General features: G+C 34.0%; 5 protein-coding genes across 5 annotated transcripts in view; all 5 read right to left on the bottom strand.

The window, feature by feature from the left end:
- Window positions 1–418: 418 nt before the first annotated feature.
- LOC111710624 (WSC domain-containing protein 2) lies at window positions 419–3410 on the bottom strand. The gene is made up of 3 exons (XM_023484739.1): window positions 2829–3410; window positions 1774–2031; window positions 419–1197 (listed from the first exon to the last, which is right to left on the bottom strand). The coding sequence occupies exons 2-3, from the start codon at window positions 1988–1990 to the stop codon at window positions 446–448; spliced, it is 969 nt and encodes a 322-aa protein (XP_023340507.1). The 5' UTR covers window positions 1991–2031; window positions 2829–3410; the 3' UTR covers window positions 419–445.
- A 3588-nt stretch (window positions 3411–6998) lies between these two features.
- Window positions 6999–9988, bottom strand: LOC111710623 (60S ribosomal protein L15). The gene is made up of 7 exons (XM_023484737.1): window positions 9890–9988; window positions 9494–9588; window positions 9156–9301; window positions 8817–8894; window positions 8403–8511; window positions 7430–7547; window positions 6999–7087 (listed from the first exon to the last, which is right to left on the bottom strand). Exons 1-6 carry the CDS (start codon window positions 9964–9966, stop codon window positions 7435–7437), a joined length of 618 nt encoding a protein of 205 aa, XP_023340505.1. The 5' UTR covers window positions 9967–9988; the 3' UTR covers window positions 6999–7087; window positions 7430–7434.
- LOC111710621 (bystin) lies at window positions 9983–17836 on the bottom strand. Its single transcript, XM_023484735.1, has 14 exons — window positions 17726–17836; window positions 17205–17302; window positions 15867–16000; window positions 15152–15205; window positions 14420–14524; window positions 13545–13607; window positions 13107–13215; window positions 12641–12720; window positions 12373–12426; window positions 12041–12135; window positions 11255–11357; window positions 11060–11134; window positions 10636–10750; window positions 9983–10262 (listed from the first exon to the last, which is right to left on the bottom strand). The coding sequence occupies exons 1-14, from the start codon at window positions 17820–17822 to the stop codon at window positions 10161–10163; spliced, it is 1284 nt and encodes a 427-aa protein (XP_023340503.1). The 5' UTR covers window positions 17823–17836; the 3' UTR covers window positions 9983–10160.
- Window positions 17827–21453, bottom strand: LOC111710622 (voltage-dependent anion-selective channel; the record flags this gene model as incomplete). The annotated part of the gene is given in 7 exon segments (XM_023484736.1): window positions 17827–18300; window positions 18757–18896; window positions 19644–19729; window positions 20028–20100; window positions 20461–20687; window positions 20895–20964; window positions 21349–21453. Coding segments are annotated over 6 exon segments (687 nt in total), but the record flags the coding sequence as incomplete, so codon positions are not given.
- Window positions 21454–21615: 162 nt separating this feature from the next.
- Window positions 21616–24793, bottom strand: part of LOC111710628 (hepatocyte growth factor-regulated tyrosine kinase substrate) — a 3950-nt gene continuing 772 nt past the window's right edge. The window contains exons 2-6 of the mRNA XM_023484743.1: window positions 24375–24444; window positions 23955–24077; window positions 23396–23511; window positions 22779–22844; window positions 21616–21631 (exon numbers count right to left, since the gene is read on the bottom strand). Coding sequence (XP_023340511.1) covers window positions 21616–21631; window positions 22779–22844; window positions 23396–23511; window positions 23955–24077; window positions 24375–24444 — 391 coding nt within the window. The remainder of the gene's footprint in view (window positions 21632–22778; window positions 22845–23395; window positions 23512–23954; window positions 24078–24374; window positions 24445–24793) is intronic.

The following is a 24793-nucleotide window of genomic DNA, read 5'->3' as shown; positions in this document are numbered from 1 at the left end:
GAATCGAATTCAACATTTTCATTTCTCGGATTTTTGAAGTAAGGGTTTTTAAATCATTCAAAATGAATCCCAAAGTTTGAATTTACATGGTTTTCTATTGCTACAGAGATTTAAAAAATTTAGTATTTTTAACCGCGTCAAAATACTTTATTTCTCATCAATTTTAAAGATCGGAAATTTTGTGTGGATAGTGTTAATCTTAAATGTTTTATCTCGAAATCCAATTTGGGCACTTTTCAATTTGAAGATCAATGCTTGATCCCGTAATCAAAGTTACCTGTCAAGGGTAAAACCATCACTTTATATCGAAAAGGAATTAAATTAATCCGCAGATTTGCAGAAGATGGAGATCAATGCTTGATCAAATTGTTTATAAATGGCTTTTATTCATTTGTAGATTGTAAAAAATATATTAATCTTACAAAAACAAAATATATATTTTTTATTAAGGTACATTTGTGGTATCCATCTTATAATAGGTATATTTCTGAACTGGAAGTGATTTTCCTGTTTTCTCCTCTATCCTCTTGCTGGCAAGATCAATAACAAGTCTGAACAAAGCTTGATGATCTAAAGAAAACGGATTCTCATCAATATGCTTCTTTCTCTCAAAGCTTCCAGTCAGATGTTTCTGTATACACTTTAGTCTGTTCGGGTCTAGCTCCATTCCCAGATGGTCAAACAGGGATTTTATTTCGTTTACAGGATTCTCTTGGAGATCTTCATAGAACACAAAATAAACATCTGTTCCGTAGTCAAGCCAATCAGAGATGACTTCATACCAGCGGTTGATTCCAACAAAAGCAAAATCCTGGAATTTTGGCGACAGCAAGCTGTTGTTGTCGGCAGACGCGGTGTGGCTTTTTGTACTGATATAATTCCAGTAGGATAGAATAGCTTTGAAAGGGTTACGAACAACAACAACTGCACGACCCTCAAACATCTTAATATGGTTAGTTCTCCATTCCAGGGAATATTTCATATAAGCTGGCACATATAAAGCTCTGTGATGGGTCTTTTGAAGGATTGTGGAACCATCGCTGAAATTCCTCAGTTCTCCATTATGTCCTGCGCTTGCTATTGATTTATCATTAAATATGGACCCAGTATAGATCCCTGAGGCGCCCTCAATAAGATATCTAATCCAAGTATTCCCTGAACCAGGGTAGGAGGCAAGTGCTCTACTAGGGATAGTTCCTGATTTTAGAGATGAGCATCGAACGACCGTTTTTTGTTAATGATGGTGTCCTTCAGAAAAACTTAACAAATGACTTTTTGGATCATTCAGAGAGATACAACAATCTTTTTTAACTAACTCTCATTTTTGTATCTCATTGAACGAAAGAAATAGGTGGAAAATTCCGATTACGAACGAATTCAAATTTTTATTGAATTTCTGAAGAAAAAAAGAAATGGGTGGGTAGTGAACGATGAGCAAACTAATTTTAAAAAGGCAGAATGCGCCCATCTCTACCTGGTTTAACTATTCTTGTCACAAACTAATAAAAAGAAGGCTGAATGTGCCCATCTCTACCTGGTTTACCTATTCTAGTCACAAACTAATAAAAGAAGGCTGAATGTGCCCATCTCTACCTGGTTTAACTATTCTTGTCACAAACTAATAAAAAGAAGGCTGAATGAGCCCATCTCTACCTGGTTTAACTATTCCTGTCACAAACTAATAAAAAGAAGGCTGAATGTGCCCATCTCTACCTGGTTTAACTATTCTTGTCACAAACTAATAAAAAGAAGGCTGAATGTGCCCATCTCTACCTGGTTTAACTATTCTTGTCACAAACTCACCACATTCTTTATCCCCAGCCCAGGGGGAACTTGTCTTCCAGTTTCCCCAGGGAAGAACAGTTACTGTTCTAGAAGGAACTGATGTCACATAGATGAATAGTGAAGATATGCTGAGTATACTTGTCATTGTAAACAGAAACGAATTCAGTTTTTTCCTGGACGCCATTTTTTCTGGATCCACAAACATTCAGAAAGATTTACAATATGCAGTTTACATCACAGACACTTCTGAAATATTTAATATTTTTAAACATAATTCTCATATTTAAAGGGTCGTCAAGGCAAAATTATCTCCTTTTTTTAAAGTCCAATTCACAACGTTACCCTTTTATCCTTTTTTATCAAGGATAATATGACCTTTTTCTAGCTAAAAACTAATTATTCTTTACTGGGTTTCTTTCATAATGTCTTCCGGATTTATGCTGCAAGAAAAGAAGGAAGTTAAAAGAATTTAACTGTTCAATGTAAAACGAAACTAAATTATCATTGTAGATATTGGTTTGAAGGGTACCGTTGTTCATCGAACTTGAAACTCTTTGAAGAAAGGGTCGTTAGAAATATGTCCCTTTAGTCAACTCATAGTTTTAAATACAGTGATAACCAGAAAACTGCGGAAAAGAAAGACGACATTGAACAACATTTACGTGTAAATAATATTGTTATGACGCAGAGTTTTATTATAGTAGCTTAAAATCACTTAATAAGTGAAATACTTTGTAAACACTGCCTTAACTCTTTTTAGTTCATTGAACTATACTTAAAATCATATCCTGAGTCTAAAAGTCGTCCTTACATTCCAAAATTATCTGGTTCTCGCCGTGGCAATCAGTTTGTTTTTTCTTTTTAACGTTATATAGTTCTCATGACTGATAAACAGTATACACTCCAATGCACATTGCAAAAATTTAACCCTAGCACAGCACAGGTTCAAGATGGACTGTAGAGAATTGGTGGTGGGGTGGGGGGCAGGTGAATGTAGGGTTGAGGAATGGGTATTCCACTAGAATGAGGGGAGGGGGGTTAACCTGTACATTTCCCCCGTTTTGAAAGTAGTATTCGCTGAGATTAACCTTCATGATACAACTTCTGTCAGCTTCTGAGATAAACAGGGGGACCCACGAAGGATGAAACTGTAAAGACGACTTTAAGCTCTTAAAATATGTCGATCCTAAGATTGAACTAGGTCTTAATGATCTATTCATGGCTCATTTCATTTTTAATGATTTGTCAAAAAAAACGAGTTTAATGTTGCAGAGAATCTTGAATATAATGAAGCATGAAATTTAAATTCCGTACAGTCGTCTCTGAAGTCTTATCCTTTGTGAGTAACACCGTAATTTATACAGGGGTACCAACAATTGATTAGACTCCAAAGACGACTGTACGGATTTTTTTTACGTTTCTTTGTTCTTTGAAAACAAAAGAACTTACAAATTTCTCCTTTGAGAAAACATGGAAAAGATTGTGAGAATTATTCACTTACCGAGCTAGAATAACGACAATATCTTCTACAATGTTGTTCATATAAAGGTATAAAGGGTTCCGTTGTGAATCGGTATGCGCCCTCAACATTACAGAATTATTGTTGTTAATTAATTGTTTTGGATCGTTTTTAAAAGAATTTAATAATCCTTTCAAAATTTTAAAACTGTATTTATTGAAGTTTGCTTTTATTAAACTTTGCAACATTTTTAACCTAAAAAAATGGAAAACCCATTTCTAAAAACGAACATTACAACACGTTCGTGCATCTTATGTCAGTGTCAAAAGTTGACAGTACATAATAAAAGCAAACGTTTAGAATACCAATTTTTTAAAACTTTTTTTCTTGCACTATGCCGCGTAAAGTAAATATTGGCAAAAACGACCCAAGTGAAGGAACATCACTACACATGGAACACTCATCATGGCGTTCAAAGAAAGTTAATATTAATTGCTGTGAACCAATATGAGGAACTTAAGTAAAACCCCGTATTACTATTGTAAACAGCTCACAACTGAGTCACTATATCTATGTTTAATGTAGTAAATATAATTAATCAGAGTACTGACTGAACCTTAGACACTAACTATCCTTTAAATCATTTTTTTCATATTTATACTCTATTAACCCTATTTATCCTGACGGCTGGTTTCATGACTGGTTCCTGGGGGGAAGGTCCCCACTCTATTTTCTTATGGTGATATAAATCCTTTACATTTGATATGTTTTAGGTAAATCCTTAAGCTCTACTTCAATAATCTGCAAAAAAGAATGGCAAATTTGCAACAATCCAAATATTTTTGCAAAATCTAGTTATTAAGAAAAATGTGCAAATAAATGCTTTACTTGCAACAATTTATACATTTTTGAAAAGCCCTTGACCCACCGAATTCAAATGTACAAAAACATTTGCAAAATTTTTAATACATAAATGTGTATTCAATTAAAAAACTGAAAATGTGCAAATTCCCTGTAAAGGCGTCTGTGCAAAAGTTCTTTGCAAAAAAATTGCGCAACATGATTGCTTTTGTTATAGGCCTAAGACCTATGATATGTTAGAATCCAATGACTGGAAGTAGGTCTTAATAAAGATTTAGTCTGGAATATATTATTTTATACAGGGTGTCCCAAAAAACATGGGAATTCAGTGACGAATTGGATATAGTCTTTGTTATGAATTAGCATTTTAATACCTACTTTAATACCTAAAATAAGGCATTTAGGCAATATGCCTGAGGACTCAGGCAGCAGGTTTAAAAGCCCAGCTTTTAGCCTTAAGTTATATGTTAATTATAAAAGTCAGAGAGTTTGACTTTCTAGCTAAATTACTTTTTGAGTTATCGCAAAAAAATAAGGGGGGGGGGAGGTTACCCCTAGGATAAATACGGTTAAGACTTTCTTTACGAAATACCTGCACAACAAGGGTCTCAAATGAGGTAAAAAGTTTCTGACAAGTTAGAGTTGAATATCAGAGGAGAACGCGAGGGGTCTCTAATGAGATAAAATGGGGTCTCCAGTAAGTAAAAATAGTAAGGGGTCTATAATGAGATAAGAAGGGGTCTGCTATGAAATAGTAAGGGGTCTCTGATAAGAAAGTATATCTCTTATCAAATAGTAAGGGGTCTCCAATCAAATATAAAGAGGTCTCTGATAAGGGATTAATAGGATTTCGTTAAAATAGGAAGGGTTCTTTGATACGGTAGGAAGAAGTCTCCGATGAGGTAGTAATGAGTCTCCGTTGAAAAGGCAATTGGGTCTCCGATAAGGTAGAAAAAGGCTCTCCGATGATGTTGTAAGGAATCTCCGATGAATTAGTAAGGGTTCTCTGATAAACTATCCAGTTACATATTCTTCTTCTTATAGCTCTTAAATAAGAGGAGCTAAGACTGAAAACCTACAAGATTCTAATCCATCATGAAATTAACTTTAGTCTGACGTGTGCACGGTATCCTTAAATTCCGTACAATCGTCTCTTCCTTTGTGGGTAACCCTGTAACATCGTGAATTGAACATTCCACTCTTTAATTAGATGGAATTGCATTGCTTCAATTTATGTCAATAGTCTCTTTAAGTACCTTTAATACTGTTGGAAATTCATTGAAGACTGGACATTAAACACTTGTTTACACCCTTCAGGTGTAGAATAATATTAAAGGCCAAGGGGTCAAGAAAAAATTACATATGGTCAAAATATTACATATCGAGAGAGAAAAATCACTTTGCTAACACAAGAATTCCATTTACTTTCTCTTTTTAAATACATTCCCTTTTCCATTTTCATTAGATTTAATGCATTTACCATACGAACCTTACAACTTAATTAAGTTTGTTAATTAATTCATTTTCCTTTAAACGATTTTTTTGATAAATTTTGAAATATTTTACCGTTCCTTTCAATAGATTGTTGCATACAATTTAGGGACCATAACTATAAATTGTTAGAGGCCGTGCTGTTCTTAATCGCACTTTACCACAATTAGAAACAAGTAAAAACGGCTAGTTCTAGTTTCTTGCGAAATTCGTTAAAAAAGTCTTACGAGATTTATAGCTATGCACAGAAATACCCAAAAACACGAGACTGTACGGATCACACTACTGAAAATCAGGTTTCAAGTCAAAACACCTAATGTTTAAATGCAGGCTACTAAGTTATATTCTCAATTTTCAGACAATGCCACCTAGGGAATTTTGAGCCAATCAATTGTAGAAATCAAGTGCATTCAGAGGTCTTAAATTAAACAAAAATTTCATTTCAAGACTTTAATCTGCTTCTTCCGAGTTTGTTGTCGATATTTTTTAACAGTATCATTCATAGAATGGTCTCCAAATTTTTTATTTTTCTTAAACAAAAAACTCAAACCCCTCTAAAGCAGTTGCCAGACTGTCAAAATGCGGCCCAAAAAAGTTTGATGTAATTTCAACTGAATTTAATATAAAGTCTTTTAAGGCAGTATTTAGGCAATTATACAGTACACTTAGGCTTCGATTTTTTTTTGCCAAAACATGTCTTGTGTGCCTGTTCAAGAAAATTCACAAAATTAGGATTATAAAGAAGCCTTTCATATTAATATAGTCCGAAAAAAATGAGTTGTTTTGACTTGAAACCTGATGGTTCATTTTCAGCAGTGTGCGATACAGATACATGATAAACAATTAGAAGATATTTTTACACTTAACCGTGATACAACACTTGTATGTATCAATTCCATTTTGTAACACTAAGATAATGCTTTTTAAGCGTAAAATTATGTTTGTTAGCAGTTTTTGGTAAAACATTTTGGATTGGGTTACATCCGTCCTACGATATTCCGGACCTGCTCGCACGTGATTTTCCGCAGCTTCAATTTGCCGTTTTTCCAACCTTAAAAAGTTGTGCATCCGACACATCGATCCTTCTGGTAGCACTGTCAAACTACATACCGACTATATCTACTGTTCCTGCGTAGGTCAGATAAAAAAAATGCAATGTACGACCTAAAGCTGTCGTAGGTCCGAAGAATCGTAGGACGTAAGTACTATAGGACGGCACTGCCGTAGAACAGAAGTAACATTATCCTTTTTACTCTTGTATCCGTATTTGTTCGCGGAACCGGATCTAGGAAGATGAAATATTCCGGATTCAACGGTTCCAGATCTAGATCCTAGGCACCGATATTCAGCTTAACTCGGATCCCTGACAACTGACGATATCTCCAGATAATAAAACAATTCATTAATGAACCAACAGTTTATTGACAAGTTTAGAAATTGTAACAAAAATGTTGGTTTGGTGAAGCAGAGTGATAAACCTCCTCTCAAGATCTAATCAATTGTCCAGTCAAAAATATGAAGAAAAAACGAAACCTTAGGTATCGACTAATTTTTACCCCCGAAATTGCTTTTGTGACTTTGCTTAATGCATTTAATGCATTTTTCGGAAGAAAATATCCAATGAGAAATGTATGTCCAATTCTTAATTTCATCCTGAGGGGGGGGGGGGGGTTAAATTCCCCTAATGGGTAAATATTCCTCTTTTAAAGTTCCGTATTTCAAGTCCTAAGAAGTGCACTGCAAACTACGAAGACGGGGGCTTATATAAAAAATTCACCCATGTAATAAATTTTTAATATAAGAAATAATATTTTTTTTGACGTGGAAACCTTCCTTGCTTAACGCTTCCTCCTGAGCTTGATGCTGTTCTTCCTGAGCCAAGATGCACGCCTAGATCCTCCCTTAGTCTGGGTAAACCTTCTACCCTTACCCAATCCACGGGAACTCTTTCCTAGAAAATACTAAGTTAATAGAAGAACAGATGCTACATCGTTGAACTACCTACTGCCGGTTCAATTTGAACTACAGATTCAAAGTTTAAGATAAAGGAAGGATTTGAATCAGTGATTTAAATTAAAACCGGTGGCAAGTAGTTCAAACACATTAAACTCGGTTACTGAAGCAGACACTATTTAATAAATGTTAAATCCTCCATAAAATAAAATAAGAATTTTAGGGACGTCCTACTTCCACAATACCAATAAAAGAAAAACCCAGTTTTCGTTTCAAGATACTAGCAAGAACTAAAATTGATCCAAGCAGTATCCTAAGCCTACTTTAAAGACGTATACAAAACCTAAACTAATCATTAACCAAGTTCAGAACTGATAAATGCTAGGCAGACTATAAATAAACTTTAAAACCCTCGAGATACCTAACGTCGATTCAAATACTACCGTGTACAGGGTTACTCTCAAAGGTTGAGACTTCAAAGACGACTGCACGAAATTTGTTTCGCCAATTGTCTTTCTTTCAGGGCCTTGTAGGCCAAAACTAGCATGTTTCTATGCGTAATTATTTAGTCAACCATCACAATGCTCAATTGAAACCAAAATTCAAGCTTAGAATGTTATGAGTTTTGGGTCGTCTTTAGTTGTTAACCCTGTAGTGTATGTCGATAAGTCGTGAACAAATGCCATATCACCGATTCAAGACAGGTGGTTGAACTGTCTCAATACCTGACATGACTCAAACTCATTAAATCCAGTCACCGTAAAGTATAAAAAGACCTGAATTCGATATCAGAAGCCGGAGACGAATGAAAACCCAAATATTAATCCACTGAATAAATTATAATAAAGCTGACCTGCGTGGGTAAGACCTCTAAGCTCCCTGTGTTTCTGAACAGGGCTGCACATCCAGTTGATCTTGGGATCACGACGGATAGCCTTGTGGAAGGGATCGATCATGATCACCTAAATATATATATTAAGCATGCCACAAAGATAACAATTATTCTTAAACATGGCGAGTTTTAACATTAAGGAATAGATTGATAATTTTATTTTAGTTTAGTATTAAGCAGATTTATTTATACCGAAGTTACTCATTTTTTGGGGATATTTTGATTCGATGTCGAAATTATTGAATTTTTAACCCCACTATCTTAATGCCAAGAGTTGCCATGCCACTATTTGAAGTCGTTTATTAGAGAACAAATTCATTTTTAGAAGTTTGAATTATAAAATATTAATTTTATAATGCAGATAGCAATTAATACCTCGAAATACTTGTAGGTGGAGTCCTCTCCAACCCAGTAGGAGTTCAAAACTCTCAGACCCTTCAACCTACGCCCGGTCTAAACAATAATAATACATAATAATAAACATTAATAATCATACTTATTCTAATTATGTGCTGGGACGCTGGATTCCATGTGTAGGAATTAGATATTCAATATTCATAAGTTCTCTACAAGAGTAGCTTGCACATTCATGCAGTAAGAAACAATTTAGGAATGATCAGAATTAAACACTAGTAACAACACTTTATTGATCAAATAAGGTCTCAAGGGTAGGTACCGATGCAGACTCCCTGGTTTAAAATATAGTTTTCTCACCCTCTCCTCAGCAATGGACTGAAGATTCCTCTCTGGTTTCTGCTGCTTGACGGAACCAGAAGTCTTGGGTTTACCATAGGGGCATCCCTTAGCAACAGGACGCTTCCTGCCACCTCGCCTCATGCACACACGGTAGATAACGAAACCTGAAGAGAAATTATTTAAAAATTGTGCTATGTTAAAATCCATATCTCATCCAGCTGTGGGCAAAAATTTCTTAGTGCAAAGAGGTTAGGACTTTCATAAAAAGGAAGGGAGACTATTTCACAAAAAAAGTTCCCCACAATTTAAAGATTTACCAACCTAGAAAGAAGAAATATTTTCAAGATTAATTTCACCTTGCTTGGCCTTGTATCCTAGTCTCCTGGCTCGGTCAGGTCTGGTTGAACGGGGTACACGGTGTACACGGTTCAACTGCCTGTACTGCCAGCATCTAAATACAAAATAAAATGTAAAAATTGAACAAAAATGTTGGCAAATGAATTTGTCACGATAATTTTTGAAAAATATCTCAATATTTAATGGCAAAAGTCCACGAAGTAAGGATGTTTACTCACAATTCTTTCATTCAATATTAAAAGTCTTCTATGCAATATTTTAAGAACGTGAGGTGAGCCACTGTTCTGAAATAAGAACTTCAAATTGGTGAACCGAAATTTCCTTCTAACGTTGGCAGATTTAATTCCGGTTGAAATTTTTAAAATATGTGATATCCGAACGGATTTTATTGTTACCTAATCCTGAGAAGATATCTCATGACATCACTCTGCTTCTTGCGGTAGAGCTCGGATACGTACTTGTATGCTCCCATCTTACCGTTGACCTTCTCTGAAAATAAAATATTATCTCAAAGATTTATCAAACTGAATGAATGCAGGTACAAAAATAAGATTTTCTTGAAAATTTTCTGAATTTCCGCTCTCGCTGGGTTCTCTCTGGTCGGCGATCTGAGAAAGAAATCCACTGGTCTGATCTAGTGTTAGGGTTGATGTATTCCTCTGGTGTTCACATTTCCATATTTGGGGGTTCATCTAGTTCTTCATCGCGGCATTTTCCGTGTTGTAGTTCTCTCTTAATTTCAGGGGTAATTCCATGATGGACTTGGATCTGAACAAAATCAGTTTTAGTGCAAGCATAAGTTCCCAGCGCTGCCCGTTAAATTAAAAAATATACAAATTTTAAAAAAGAATTTTAATTATTCTTTGGTACCCATGGGTTTCCTCAAACATATCAGCCAATTTGGTACAGCCGTTTAACTAACAAATAAAAACAAAGCACAGAACATTTTTATAGTTTTACATTGCTGTAGCAAGACATTTAACAAAATAATTGAATAGTTTTAAAAAAGCAAAAAGCAATTTGGACGAAACTTCAGTAAAAATAACAAAAGCTTAAAAAACGCAATTAAAAAATCAACAAGATACTAAATACTAAAGTTCCCCAAATGATAGAACATTCCCTTTAATTGCCCCAACATTACCTTGCATAGATCTAGAAGAGCTTGTTTCTGTTCCGAGCTGATATCTTGTTTATATCTCTGGGAGAAGGTTAGGAAACATTGGAACCATAGAACAGGAAGTTCTCTTTTCTCACTCCTAGTAATAAAATTTAGAAAATGATTGAGATTGAGATTAGGATTAAGCAAGATATGGTTAAAGTTGGACATGTTAAGGCATGATTTAATCCTTCTTAATACTTTTTATCCAACAATTTGTTTATTTTCCCTTACTTAGCAAATAATACCCTTCAGGAATAAATCAGAGAGATTCACAAAGATGGGGTTTTTTGAAACTTTCAGAATATAGCAACTGAGATAAAATTAAGCCATATATTGAGAAATTCTGGATAAGATAATCTATAGAGGTTGTAAATCGAGCTTGATCCTAGATAAATAAATTTTTTACCTGAATCCTAGAAAATGATGAACAATGGCATCAATGACTCTGTATGGTAAAGCATACTTTTTGTCCAACAAAACTCTAAAAATATTAAATTCTAAAAAATGACAAAATACGTTTCGGAGTTTCCTTTAAAATCTTCTTTAACGCTTGAAAATAGTAGTTGGCAAATAATTACAACTTTTGGTTAAATATCTCAACCTGAGAAATATAGAGTTAGCTCCACTATATTCCATTTCAGCAATTTTCATCATAGCTGCAGAAGAGTGAAGTACTGGGATAGAATTCTTGGCGAGCACAGACCCTGAAACATAATACCTTTTAATATAGTTACAGGATTTAAATTGGAGCTGACCAAGAAAATAACTCAAATTCTTCGTTTTTTCTTTTTAATGTTCACGTTTTCAGTTATAGCTATAGCAATCAAATCAAATCAAATCATAAGTTGCAGTGGATTGGAGTTTCAAGTCCTCCCCATTCCTGAAGAAGAGGAAAAGCAGAGAGAGGGAGGGAAAGGGGGGGGGGTTTCAATGGCAAATTTATAATTTGACTCAAGACTTGAAGAAATATAATTTAATGAGAAACCAGTGATAAGAATCCGGATCCGTAAGATATCATATCGTATCCTGAATCCGGAATAAAGGGACAACGTATCAACAAAAAGTGCAAAAAAACTTTTTTACTCTCAGTAACATAAATATTTGAGAGTATAAGGGTTTATTTAATGATTCTAAAACTTAGTTTTTACTTAGTTTTAATCTATTAAATAATGTGGAACGTGAGTAAACAATTGGGTGGTACTAGTATTTATTCTAAAACTTAGTTTTTACCGTTTTAATCTTTTCAATAATGTGGAACGTGAGTAAACAATTTGGTGGTACTAGTATTTATCATTAGGGAAACTTTTGGACTAAAATGAGTGCTTTATATCTGAATTAACTTTATTTTTGTAAAAAAAAGATGACACTAACCCCTAGAAAATGTTACCTATAATTATAGATTCTCTTAAGGAGCAGTTTCTCTCTTCACAAAGAGGAAGAAGAAATCCTTTGAAGAACGCTCCAGGTTTAAATAAAGCTTTCCTGAAAACAATAAATTGATACAACAAATTGACAGCAGAGAACTACAAAAGGTGAGCTTAGTTGGAAGAAAAACTTAAATGCGTGCTAAAATTTAGAGTAAATCGGGAAACCTAAGCAAATGCGAAAAATATTCTCCACTCGTTAAGAACAGGGAAAAATTGATGTCTTTCGAAATAAGATTACAATCAGCTTTAACCCCTCGTCATGCCAATTCAAAATAGAAATAATCAAATTTACCTTAAAGCTTGGTAGAGATGGAAGTTTAGTCTGTGATAAGTATCAATATCGTCCCTGATAAATAAGTTATTATTGGTATCAACTCTTTTGCATGTTCAAACAAAGCAAATCAAAGCAAAACATCAAACCAAGACCAAGAATCAATGCCATTAAATAGGAGGTATGTTGCTTATTTGCTTTGAAAAACACAACTGCTCAAAAAAAAAAAATAATTAGGAAAATATGCCAGTCGCAACTTCATCAGAAATAGTAATTATTAACAATTTACCTTACTCTAGGAAGGAGAATGAGATTAAAAAATCTTTGCGCCATCTTCTCCTTCAGGTTAGATGTGAAAATCCGAGTAGCCTAAAATCTTTCAGTTAGAAATTTTTATGTGAATGGTTGAAAAAAAGAATTCAGCCAGAAATATTGTCGCTTTAACCAGTTAATTTACTTAAAACTTATAGATTACACATTTCGAAAAATAAGGCGCAGAATTACTCCTGGGGGATTTTACGGCTTTGTCTATCAAAACCCTCATATATCCTTTACTAAAAAGTAAAGGGATGTCCGGTAGATTGAAACTTTATTAAGAGAAACCAATTAACAAGGAAGAAAAACATGTTTCAAGTCGCAATTAAAGCCCATAAATTCCTGAACTCTAAATTTCAATGTTCACGTCACCAACCCAACAGTTAAACAAAAAACGACATAGAATTAGTCTCATGTCTACTCGCAGCGCACCTTGTTACCTGATATAGTGCAGCAGCTGACCATTTGTCGGGCTGTGTGATGTAAAGGAGCTGTTCCCAGTTTCTGAACTGTGCTATCACTTTGAACGCTTTGGGTATACGACCAGACCTAGAATATAGGAAATTGAAATTAACGTTGACCATGAAAAGGGTTCAAGGTAATTAACATTAAATATGTCGACAATTTGCTATCGCCGAGCAAGTAAAAAACAAAACTAATACGTTTTTTGTTTTTTTTTATCAGGTTATTAGAAACTTAAGCAAACAATTGACAATTAAGTGAAAAAGAACGATGTGAAATGGTAAAAAAAACTTTAAAGCATAGAAACAATTTGAGTATTTATCAAACTATCCTTAAACGTCGCAGTAACAATCCCGGTTTCTGTTTCATTAGTTCCTTTGCATCCGACAACATAAACTATATTATATTTTTAGTACCTGTATTTTGAGAGAATAGTTCCAACCTCTTCGTACATACTCTGTACTCGCGGATCCAGCTCTCTAAAACGACGAATTGTAAATAAGTTAGGAAAATATAAATCACGTGTTTAAGGGTCTAAAACTAAATGTGATAAGATTCTCCATTTATGGAGCGACAGGACACTAAATGGTTTTAATTATCAGGGAATGATATTCACAATCTTTTAAAATGGCGTTTACTTTTAATATAATTTATCTTCCCAAGAAAATAGCGAGAATATAACATCAAAAATAAAAAATATAAAAAATGCAATTTTTTAATAAAGGTTTACAGGGTAAAATTGACAATTGACAACACTATCTGAATATTAATATATTATGCGTAGGAAGAAAGTGTAATAATCAAAATTATTGTTATAATATTGAAAGAAAAACCGTGGAATAATTTTGATTATTCACCGAAAGGCGCAGCCTGAGGTGAATAATCAAAATTATTCCACGGTTTTTCTTTCAATATTATAACAATAATTTTGATTATTACACTTTCTTCCTACGCATAATAATATTATACCACATTCTTGGAGGATTTAAATGCATTCCCAGAATTAATATGTTAATTCTTATTTTAAATTGATCTATCTATCTATCAAGTTCCCGGTGAATAATTCTTGATATTGTCACTTAGGTCGTGGATCTATCTATCTATCAAGTTCGCGGTGAATAATTCTTGATATTGTCACTTGGTTCGTGGAATATCATAATTATTACACAAAATGGGTGACAATAACAAGAAATATTCCGGATTTGGCTACGTAGTAAATCCGATAAGAATGTGGTATAATAATCGTTATTTAAAACAACACCGACCGATCGATATTTAGTTCTTCACTTACTTAAACATATCTCCAGGTTCTGAGCACTGTGTGTCTATCTCAGTTTTCTTTTCCCCAATCTTCTCCATAATCAGGTCAGCAATGGTTCGCCGGGGTTCACACTCCCTGCAAAAACATTTATCAATACATGCATTAATCATGCACACCATCCAATGGGTGTTAATAATTTCACGAATTGGTAGAAATTACGGCTGGAATATTTCAAAGTAATGTCTAGCCAAAGTGAAAAACAAACAAAATTCAGAATGTACAAACTTTATTCATTTATATGGACAAAGACTAAATTAATGTTGGACTTTCAAGCTCTGATTTTTTTTCAAAACTAAATTATTTTAAAACTGAATTTTAGCATAAAAACCTGAAAAAAATAATTAAATTTCCAATCAATCATCAACAGAAAAAAAACCTCTTCCCTGCTTTCAGGCAAGGGTATGTATAAACACATTTGACAAGTTTATTTTCCCCAATTAAACATAAACATGCCCAACATCGGAGGAAAAATATTTTGAAACTGAGAGGGGGNAGAAACTAGTCTTGTTTTTGACTATATGGAACCACAATACTTACAAAATGTCAACCAAAAATTAACAAACTTCTCAAAATATCGTTAATTTAGCTAACAAATATTCAAAAAAAATGTTATATTTGAGCTAGATTCCAAGTATTTATTCGCGTCAGCATGGAATGAATGGAGCAAGTTTATCAATTTAGATAAAATAAGTATTCATTAACCTGCTCATAAACATTCGAACTGCAAGGTCATCGTTCTCATCAACAGTCACCTCCCTATAAAAACAAAAATGAAATACAATTTTTTTTAAAAATCTCGAAGAAATCTTAAAAATCATAATATCAAGAGTTGAGAATTTTGACAGCAAGGGACTGACTTCCGTTACTTCATTTAATCCTTATATAAAAGCGTCAAATAACACATTCGCAATAAATTTTCGGATAACAAGTCAATTGTTTGTGCTCAAATAAAGTTTTTTTTTCAGTACTCGTGTGAATAAGTGAATTCTTAAAATGTGGGTTTACTTATTCAGACTGGGATTATCAAAAAGGGAATTATGATGGTTTATTATTTATTTCTTTTAACTATAATTGGCAGTGTCCCTAAAATTTAAGTCAGAAGATGTGTTGTATGTAAAAATCAATGCTCTAAGTAAACTGTACGACTACTTATGTACTACCAAAAATTTGAAATCGGCGAAAATCACAAAGAACTTTTGGGCTTTGATTTTTGGCTACAACATTTTGATTTTTTACTACGTCTCCTGGCGGTTTTAAAAAGTTGCAAAATTTGAGAACCCTGCCACACATAAACCCAGAAAGATAAAAAACCGGTTCAGAGAAAATCTGCAATTCTGCAGGAATCCGGACTTAACCTAGGTGTTAATACATTTTCAGCAGTGTAAGAGCTTTGCGCTGGTTTGAAAGAAAAACTTACTTATCATCGTATTTCTGAATCTCCAGGTCGTCTTCCTCCAGATCATCATCTTCATCCTCATCTCCAAGAGAGAGTTTAGTCTCCTTTGGTTTAGGTTTAACACCAGTACCCAACTCCTTTTCCAACTCTGCCGCCTGAATAACACATTTTTAAATTTCTTAATTTGGATTTATTATTGATCATAAATTAACTTCAAAATTCCTTTTTACAATTATACATGCTCCTTTAATTTATACCAAAGAATCATCAATTTAATGCTGCTTTTTTATATATTTTTATGTAAATGTGCACAAAACGACCTCTGTTCACTCAACACAAGGTTTAAGAGCGTAGCGTAGTAAGTATGACAGACTTTACCCGTATAAAAATATTTTAACAGGAATGTGCACACTAAGTCCTCTGTTTACTAAACACAAGGTTTAAGAACGAACAGAACAAATTGTGACTTTACTCTTTGCCAGGATGAAAATGAACTGACTAAGGTATAAGTCAGTTCACTCACCAAATCCAGGCAATATATCTATCATGTAAGTAATTCGATTAAAAATATAGATTATTTTTATCGTAGTATTTCAAGTTAATTTGCATTTTCTCTACGTTTTTAAGAAACTCTGATTAACCTAAACCTCATTTACAATCGTAGTAACAGTACAGTAAGATTTGAACGTATAAAAATATCTTCAATGTGCACACTAAGTCCTCTGTTCACTGAACACAAGAACGAACAGAACAAATTGTGAGTTTACTCTTTGCCAAGATGAAAATGAGCTGACAATGATATAAATCAGTTCACTCACCAAATCCAGGCAATGAATCGATCATGTAAGTAATTCGATGAATTATTTTTTATCGTAGTATTTCAAGTTAATTTGCATTTTCTACGTTTTTAGAGGAAACTCTGATATACGAAAACCTCATTTACAATCATGGAATGAATAGAAAGCTTTGAACGTATAAAAATATCTTGAATGTGCACACTAAGTCCTCTGTTCACTAAACACAAGGTTTAAGAACGAACAGAACTAATTGCGAGTTTACTCTTTGCCAGGATGAAAATGAACTGACTAAAGTACAAGTCAGTTCACTCACCAAATCCAGGCAATGTGTTCAGAAGAAAAATCTGTGAACACAAGATGTAAAGAAAATTTTATTTATACATATTTATGTAGATAAACGGCACGATTTTTAACCAACATTTTTACATCTTCCCTATTTTAACAAGAAATTAAGACTAAAAATTACATACATTCTTTTAAGAAACATTGATTTTAGAAGGGGGACGGTAATAATTCGTCAAGAAATATAACCATAAGGTTTATTCTGAATCTAGGTTTGTACCTGAAGCCTTGCTTGCTGCATGATAGATCTGCTGAGTTTTCCTTCCACATACTCTTCGACATCATCCTCATTCTTCCTCTTCCTGTCCTTAACACGACCTAAACATAATCATAATTAAAGTTTAGTAATTATGAAACACTTCCAGGAAACAGGAAACCCAACTCATTCAGGAACCAGGAAAACAGGAAACTGGAAACATTTCCGGGAAAGTTTTCAAGAAACGTTGAAAATTGTTTTACATAAAAACGTAAAGTTAAAATATTGGTTGGCCCATGTTCTTTGATAATTAACAAATCCGATTAGCTCATTGATCAGAAGTGAGGGTGACGCTAGTTATTTACTAATATCACTGAAGAAACTGTAAAAATCAAGTTTCATCTAGACAAATTCAGATATATAGTAACTACTTCATCTGACAGTTGATAAGAGAACCATTGTGAATTTGACATGCCTTCTAATCAACGAGTTTAATCGAGATTGTGCTTACAGTCCAACTACTTCTATTCACGTTAAAGCAATACCTGAAGGAGCAGCGTAGTTCCCTTGATTTATTTGATCAGCCAGAGACTCCGGTCCCTTCTCATTCTTAGATACCTTAATCTTCTTAGCTTTACCCATCCTCTCTGTAATATTTATAATTTCGAGTCTAATACAAGGCTAGGGATTATTATATAATTTAATATTGGGAAGATTGACCAAAATGTCGCGAAAAGATAAACGCGAATTTAAGTCTTATCTCCGAAAGTCTAAAAACGTACCAACTAAAATCACAAGAAATGCAAGAAATCCTTCGAAACTATTTTTTTAGTATTTTTAGTTTTGCTAGAAAAAAACAGCCACTTAAAAACTAAAATGCACGTCAATCGTTTGACTAACGAGAGAACTTGATTCTAGCTCAAATTTGCGAGAAAAAAAATCACCAGACATTTATCATCGAATTTCGAAAGCAGTGTTCGAAACGGAGAGTACATTTAACGTCACGAAACACTGGATAAATAGGTTTTGAAGAAGTGCAGAAATAGAAGATAACTAAACACAGATCTAGCTAATATTGTCAGGTCTAGTAGGACTGTAGAGTTGAGTATATTTACGGATTCTAAAAATTCCTTCATAAGTAACCCATGAAAATTGAACAAAAACAGAAGTTTAAAATAGGAAAAATTTCATGTTCATCATTGTAGAGATAAAAAAGCTTTAAAACATCGAAAAATGTAAGTGTACGATAAGGTGAGGATATCAAAAAATGCCTTAAAACGTAAATTTCCATCAAAAGATATTTTTGCTAATGTAGCTTCCCGTTTTAATAAGAATGCCGATTATACTTCTTATTATTAATCCAGGAAAATACTTTAAGAATTACAACATTGTTTAAAAACTAGGGTGAGAAAATGAAAAATTGGACATAAAAAGAAAAGTTATTTCATTTGTAAAAAATCAGCTATTTCATCTATTAAAAATCAGTTATTTCCCTGAAGATAAAACATTAACGAGAAAAAATACACCCTATAAATATGCCATAGTTAAAAGTTGTCTAGATATATTTGAAGGTTTCCTGAAGAACATTGTTTAAGCAGACATCTCCAGGGCCAGGCCAAGCTTGTGTCCAGGAGCATTAAGCTTGGTTCCGTCAATGTTGCTGCTCAGGGTTACAGTGATACCATCCCTCAACTTCTGCTGGTAGCTCAGACCAACCTAAAATTTATAAAATTGATTTAAATAATTTAACTGATCATGTGAATTTGAAGAAATGAGTAAAAAATATTAGAATAGTAAAATTGGATAAATAAAAGGTATGAAATAAAAAAAAATGAAAACTGTGGGCAAAATCAAATTTAATTTGTCTACCCATGAATGTCCACAAAAAATATCGGCCCATTCGGTCCAGCCGTTTAGCCAGCCTTGGGGAACATATATACGAATGTTTTCTTTTATTATAAAGAAAATATACACCCTGAAATAGTTTAAAAATGTTATTTCCCATCTACACTGAACCATGAAATGTCATGAACAGGGAATGAAGGAAATATTAATATTTGCTCAACTAAGAAATCCTCCAATAATAAATGTCGCGAGGATTATGATAAAGTTGGCATTTGACGTAAATTAAAATATTGAAGTAAGAAATCGATAAGTATGAGAATATAAAGATTTAGTGCGGAATTGAAGAAATAGATTTCTGATACAAATACTGATCTCTTTAACCTACGTCTTATATCATATTGGAGTATCTCCAATCTTTAACGCCAACATACTCGAATAACTTTTAAACATTAAACAATTTTTGAAATGATTCATTCTTCTGAATAGTCCCAAAAATCGTAATTTAAAGCCGTTAACAATCTAATATCTTGTGGGAGACCCTGTGCGTCCTTGAAGCATGAATTAGAAAATAAAACTAGCATACTTCACTTTTCCCCTAAAAACGCGAGTTTTATTCACCTTACTGGAGTTGTCAACCTTAGCTCTAATACTGGCATCTGGTCCAAGATCATACTTGCAACCAACACCAAAAGCGGCACTGCCTCCTGTAATAAAAAGAGTAAGTTGCGCACCGAGATTATCATAAAACTAGGCCACAGACAAATAATATAAGATGAGGAATATTTAGTTTTGAGAGCTGAACAACTAGCTTAGTTATGGCCCGAATGAAAGTGTACATTTTCCCAAAATAATCAAATTGAATGTATGGTGCAATAGCTCCACGTGTTTTACCTTGACCCCCCTCCCGCAACATCTGTGAGCTGCGATACACCCCCACCCCTCTGAATAGTGCGACACTACCCCCCCCCCATATCTTAAGGGGCTCTAGATCTTAGTACTTACCAAGAGCAGCAGAGATGGAAACTCCGGTCTCAAGACTTGGGTTGATTCTGTGGTAGATTCCGCCACCGAAAGTCTAAAATCAGAAAATATTAATAATAAAATCAAAATCTCCATGGACCTTAGCAGTCTCTGATAGATGTATAAAGCCTCAACGATTGCAGGCAGTTCTTTATGGAAACTTAATATAACCAACAAGATTTCAAATCTGTATTATAATTCAGTTTTCTTTTATTACCCAGTGCCCTTTATCATTAATAATCAGGGTCAATTTTGACACTGAAAAGAGCAAATATCAGAATAAAAGCTTTTGTACAAAAAACTCTACTTGAACAATACAAAACAGGCAAAAAAGCCTATCAAAAGGGACATTGCCTCGATATTAAATTTGTCCTAGGACATGTGAACTAATCAACACAACATGAACAAACCCTACCTTTCCGTCGTTGCAAGTGCAGTGAAGAACTGCCTCCTTGGTAGCGTACCCAACAGCAAAGTGGTTCTTGGTGATGGCCGACTTGGCAGTATCGAATGAGGTGGCGTATCCGACCGCCCAGGCACCGTGGCCGACAGAGGCGTTCAAGTTGATGGCGGGGTTAGCGGCCAAGTTCATATCCGTGGCAAACACAAGACGATCATGCTTGTATTCAGTCTTCAGCTTACCTGAGATATAAAAACATTATTAAATTACTAAAACAAAATTGAAGTTGTAATAAAAATGTTTTTAAATGAAAATTTATATTAATTATTGTCACATAGGTCTGATTTTTTTTTTAGCACAGGGGGGGGGTAAATACCGGGAAAGAGGGAATATTTAAAAAAAAAACATTGCTTGATTGTTGATCTTATGTACAAATTTAATATTCCTACCAGCAACGCTGCCAGTGTTGGGCTTAAAGTTTCCATCCAGGGTGACCTTCAGACCGGGCATAACCTTATCCTGCACATATAAAGGGTAAATAACTTTGAACCTAGGTAGGCAAGATCTTTTATCATGAAACTATCAATAATATATCAATTCTCTCTACTAAACAAGCTCGTCATAATGTCTGCTGCTCTTTTCTTTGTCTAAATGATACACTTCCGGCTAACATTCTCAACTTCTTAGCCAGGAACAGCTGATTCCATTCAGTTTTTTTTCAATTTGCCAAGCGAAGAGGAGCTAAAACTCAAAAAACAATGGAGAAAAAAGACGATTTTCCCTATTTCAGTGGGAAAAAAATCTTACGACATAGCTAATTCTTAGAGTTTTAAAAAATGGAGGCGAGGTGATAAAGGATTTGCTAAATTAAAAAATACAAGTTCAGTAGTATTTTAGTTTTACCTGAATGTCCAGGGTAGCGTTGAGGGTGTTGTCGGTGTTCCACTTCTCAGTAAGAGAAATACCATATTCGGAGCACTTGTATTTAGTCTCAATATTTCCAGCAACCTTAAACAAAATTTATGAATAAGCTAATTTAACGTTGTTTACATTTATAAAGTGAATGATTATCATAAAAGGTATGCCTAAAATAAATCAAAAATGTCATATTTAAACTTTTTAAAAGTGCAATAGCCAGAATTTAAGCAATACATTAATATTTTTGTATAATTAGTGATCTAAATTCCTATAATAAAATAAAATTGAATTTTAATGACCTCTAATGACCTCTAATGACCTCCAGAAATAGAAAATATTGCAACTATGGCTTTATGCACATCAAACGAAAGCTAGGGACCCAGGGAATACAGTAGCAGCAAAAAATCCAGTGTTTGACCTTCTAATGACCTCTTACGACCTCTAATGACCTAAATGACCTCCAAAAATGAAAATGTTTTAACTATGGCTTGATGCATATCAAACGAAAGCTAGGAACCCCAGGAATACACTAGCAGCAACAAATCTAGTGTTTGACCTTCTAATGACCTCTGACGACCTCTAATGACCTCCAAAAATGAAAATGTTTTAACTATGGCTTTATGCATATCAATTAAAAGCTAGGAACCCCAGGAATGCAGTAGCAGCAAAAAATTCAGTGTTTGACCTTCTAATGACCTCTAACGACCTATAATGACCTAAATGACCTCCAAAAATAAAAATGTTTTAACTATGGCTTGATGCATATCAAACGAAAGCTAGGAACCCCAGGAATGCAGTAGCAGCAACTAATCCAGTGTTTGACCTTCTAATGACCTCTAACGACCCTTAATGACCTGGATTCGTTGCTGCTACTATATTCCTGGGGTTCCTAGCTTTTATTTGATATGCATAAAGCCATAGTTAAAACATTTTCATTTTTGGAGGTCATTAGAGGTCGTCAGAGGTCATTAGAAGGTCAAACACTGGATTTGTTGCTGCTAGTGTATTCCTGGGGTTCCTAGCTTTCATTTGATATGCATCAAGCCATAGTTAAAACATTTTCATTTTTGGAGGTCATTAAGGTCATTAGAGGTCGTCAGAGGTCATTAGAAGGTCAAACACTGGATTTTTTGCTGCTACAGTATTCCCTGGGTCCCTAGCTTTCGTTTGATGTGCATAAAGCCATAGTTGAAATATTTTCTATTTCTGGAGGTCATTAGAGGTCATTAAAATTCAATTTGATTTTATTTTAGGAATTTCGATCACTTATTAGGCGTGCACTCAAAAAATTGGAAGATTTGAACCAAAAATGAAGGCAGGGCCGCCCCCCCCCCCTACATCAAATGTGCCAACTCCACCATTCCCTTTGTCATTAAATAAAAAAATGTTTCAAACAAAATAATGATTACACTAACCTATGACAAACCTCACCATCCGACCAAGCCGGAGCAGTATCCGCCTCAAACATAGCCTCCGCCTCTCTAAAGGGATTAGTTTATCTTTCTATCTTCTATCTATATAAATAGTTAATACTTTGCTTGGTTTGTTTGTATCCAATAAACGTCAAAACGGCGGAACCGATCGGGCCCAAATTTTGTTTACAAAAAGTTGTATCCAAAAATTCGCGAATCTTTATTGTTATTGTTTTTACTAAAAAAGAGAAGATGCTCAAAGATAGAGCCACAATTAAAAGTTAAAATAAGAGGATGGACGCGAAGCGCTCTAAAAACTAGTATCTAATATCATTAGCCTTCTATATATGGCAACAACAATTTATTTAGAACAAGGGGGTGGTTTTCAAAAGGAAGTCAATACACCGAAAACCAGTGCTTAGGATCCATTTAATTTTGATATGGATCAAAAAATATTTTTGTAACAGTTCAGATTTGGGTTTTGAGAGTAAACGTTTGTTTTACTTTGGTTGATAATTTACCCCTTGGACGGATCCGGATCCAGGAAGCCAAAATCTTGCGTATCCAACGGATCTGGATCCTAATTTCTAAGCACTGCCTGAAACTAAAGGTTGACTGACCTGACCGGCGGAAACTTCCATCCCTCCGCCTGCATTAGATGCAGAGTATCCGTCACTATTCTATATTTAGGAGAGTTCCTGAACGCCGTTCCCCAAGTCTGAAGCAGCTCAAGAACCTATAATAAATTCTAATTTAAAAATAAATCAATATTGATCGCAAGAAACGATCTTAATGAGGAATCTACAAATATTGCTGTTAATCGTAATGGATCGTTTAAAAAAAGTAATTAAACTAGCAAGATTTTAAAATTGTATTTAATGTTTAAGTAAGGGTCAGACTTAATGTTAATAAAAACAATTAATTAGAATAAACAATTTAGAAAACATTTGATTTTCCTACACTTTGCCATTAGACCCTGAAAGAAAATAGAGTGAAAAATCGATCTAACTGATCATGCGCTTAACTTTCTACAGACCACTACTGGTCGACGTTGTACATTGCTTAATTTGTATCGAATAATAAGTTTTTCAAATATATTCTCTGATTTTTTCATTTTATTTTGGAGAAGTTTAAATAACAAAAATTATTTGACTAAAACAGTTAAATCCTGATCAGTACCTTATTTTTGACTGTATCATCTGTCCCCTGCTTGACGAGGTCCCTGAGCTCCTCCATGAAGGATTTGGTTGCAATCTCCTCGTGGATCAGAACTCCGCAGTTCTTTACACAAGATTCCATAACCTAACAAACAGAAAAAAATGATCAAATTTCCTCATTTTTGATTTTTTTATGAGCCCCGCCAACCCAGAAACTTTGATAAAATCAGTCAATAACAAACAAAAATATTGGGACACACAAGAGGCACAACCACCCTGATAAGTTTTTGAAACACAATTATATGAAATATTATATCGATTTATATAAATATTTGTTTAAAAAGTAATATTTTTTCTTTCCGAGCCTAAAGCTCAGATGCACGAACTTATTTATTGTTCATGTATAAATTATTTAGGTTTGAATTTGATTAAAAATATTGACCTGTAGAGCGTAAAGTGCAGCATGCGGATTCTGATGATAAAATTTCTTCTTAATTGCAGCAACAGCATACCTAGACAGGAACTCGTTAAAGGGTATGTAAGCGTAATTTAAAGTGGCCTTCAATTCAAAATGAATTAGATAATGTTTATAAACCTAGAAAAACAACAATATCTTCAACATTATTTATCAAATATAGTTATGAGTCTGATAACTACCGTTGTAAATCGGCCGTAGTCATCTTTGCATGGATAGTTTCTTTAAATTGCGCTTACAGTCCCTTTAATCATAATTTAAAATTCCAGACTGTCATCCAAAGATAATATATATATAGATATGCAGGCAGGTAGAAACCTCCTTCCTAAATTGCTTGTAGCAGACAAAGATAATATATATATAGATATGCAGGTGTTAATTGTTTT

The sequence above is a fragment of the Eurytemora carolleeae genome, unplaced genomic scaffold (assembly GCF_000591075.1).
Source record: "Eurytemora carolleeae unplaced genomic scaffold, Eaff_2.0 scaffold1078, whole genome shotgun sequence".
Taxonomy (NCBI): domain Eukaryota; kingdom Metazoa; phylum Arthropoda; class Copepoda; order Calanoida; family Temoridae; genus Eurytemora; species Eurytemora carolleeae.
The sequence above is the reverse complement of the archived record's forward strand: the minus strand, read 5'-3'. Positions and strand labels throughout refer to the sequence as shown.

Bases quoted from the DNA above. Each gene is read 5' to 3' on its own strand.
- LOC111710624 (XM_023484739.1), bottom strand. From the start codon at position 1,990: ATGTTTGTGGATCCAGAAAAAATGGCGTCCAGGAAAAAACTGAATTCG. The intron at 1,198-1,773 runs GTAGAGATGGGC...CTCTAAAATCAG, and splicing joins GACAAGAATAGTTAAACCAG to GAACTATCCCTAGTAGAGCA.
- LOC111710623 (XM_023484737.1), bottom strand. From the start codon at position 9,966: ATGGGAGCATACAAGTACGTATCCGAGCTCTACCGCAAGAAGCAGAGT. The intron at 8,512-8,816 runs GTATTAATTGCT...ATATATATTTAG, and splicing joins CCACCTACAAGTATTTCGAG to GTGATCATGATCGATCCCTT. The intron at 7,548-8,402 runs GTCAGCTTTATT...AGTATTTTCTAG, and splicing joins TAGAGGTCTTACCCACGCAG to GAAAGAGTTCCCGTGGATTG.
- LOC111710621 (XM_023484735.1), bottom strand. From the start codon at position 17,822: ATGGGTAAAGCTAAGAAGATTAAGGTATCTAAGAATGAGAAGGGACCG. The intron at 13,216-13,544 runs GTACTAAAAATA...CCTATATTCTAG, and splicing joins ACTATTCTCTCAAAATACAG to GTCTGGTCGTATACCCAAAG. The intron at 12,427-12,640 runs GTAAATTGTTAA...CTTATTTATCAG, and splicing joins ATTCTCCTTCCTAGAGTAAG to GGACGATATTGATACTTATC.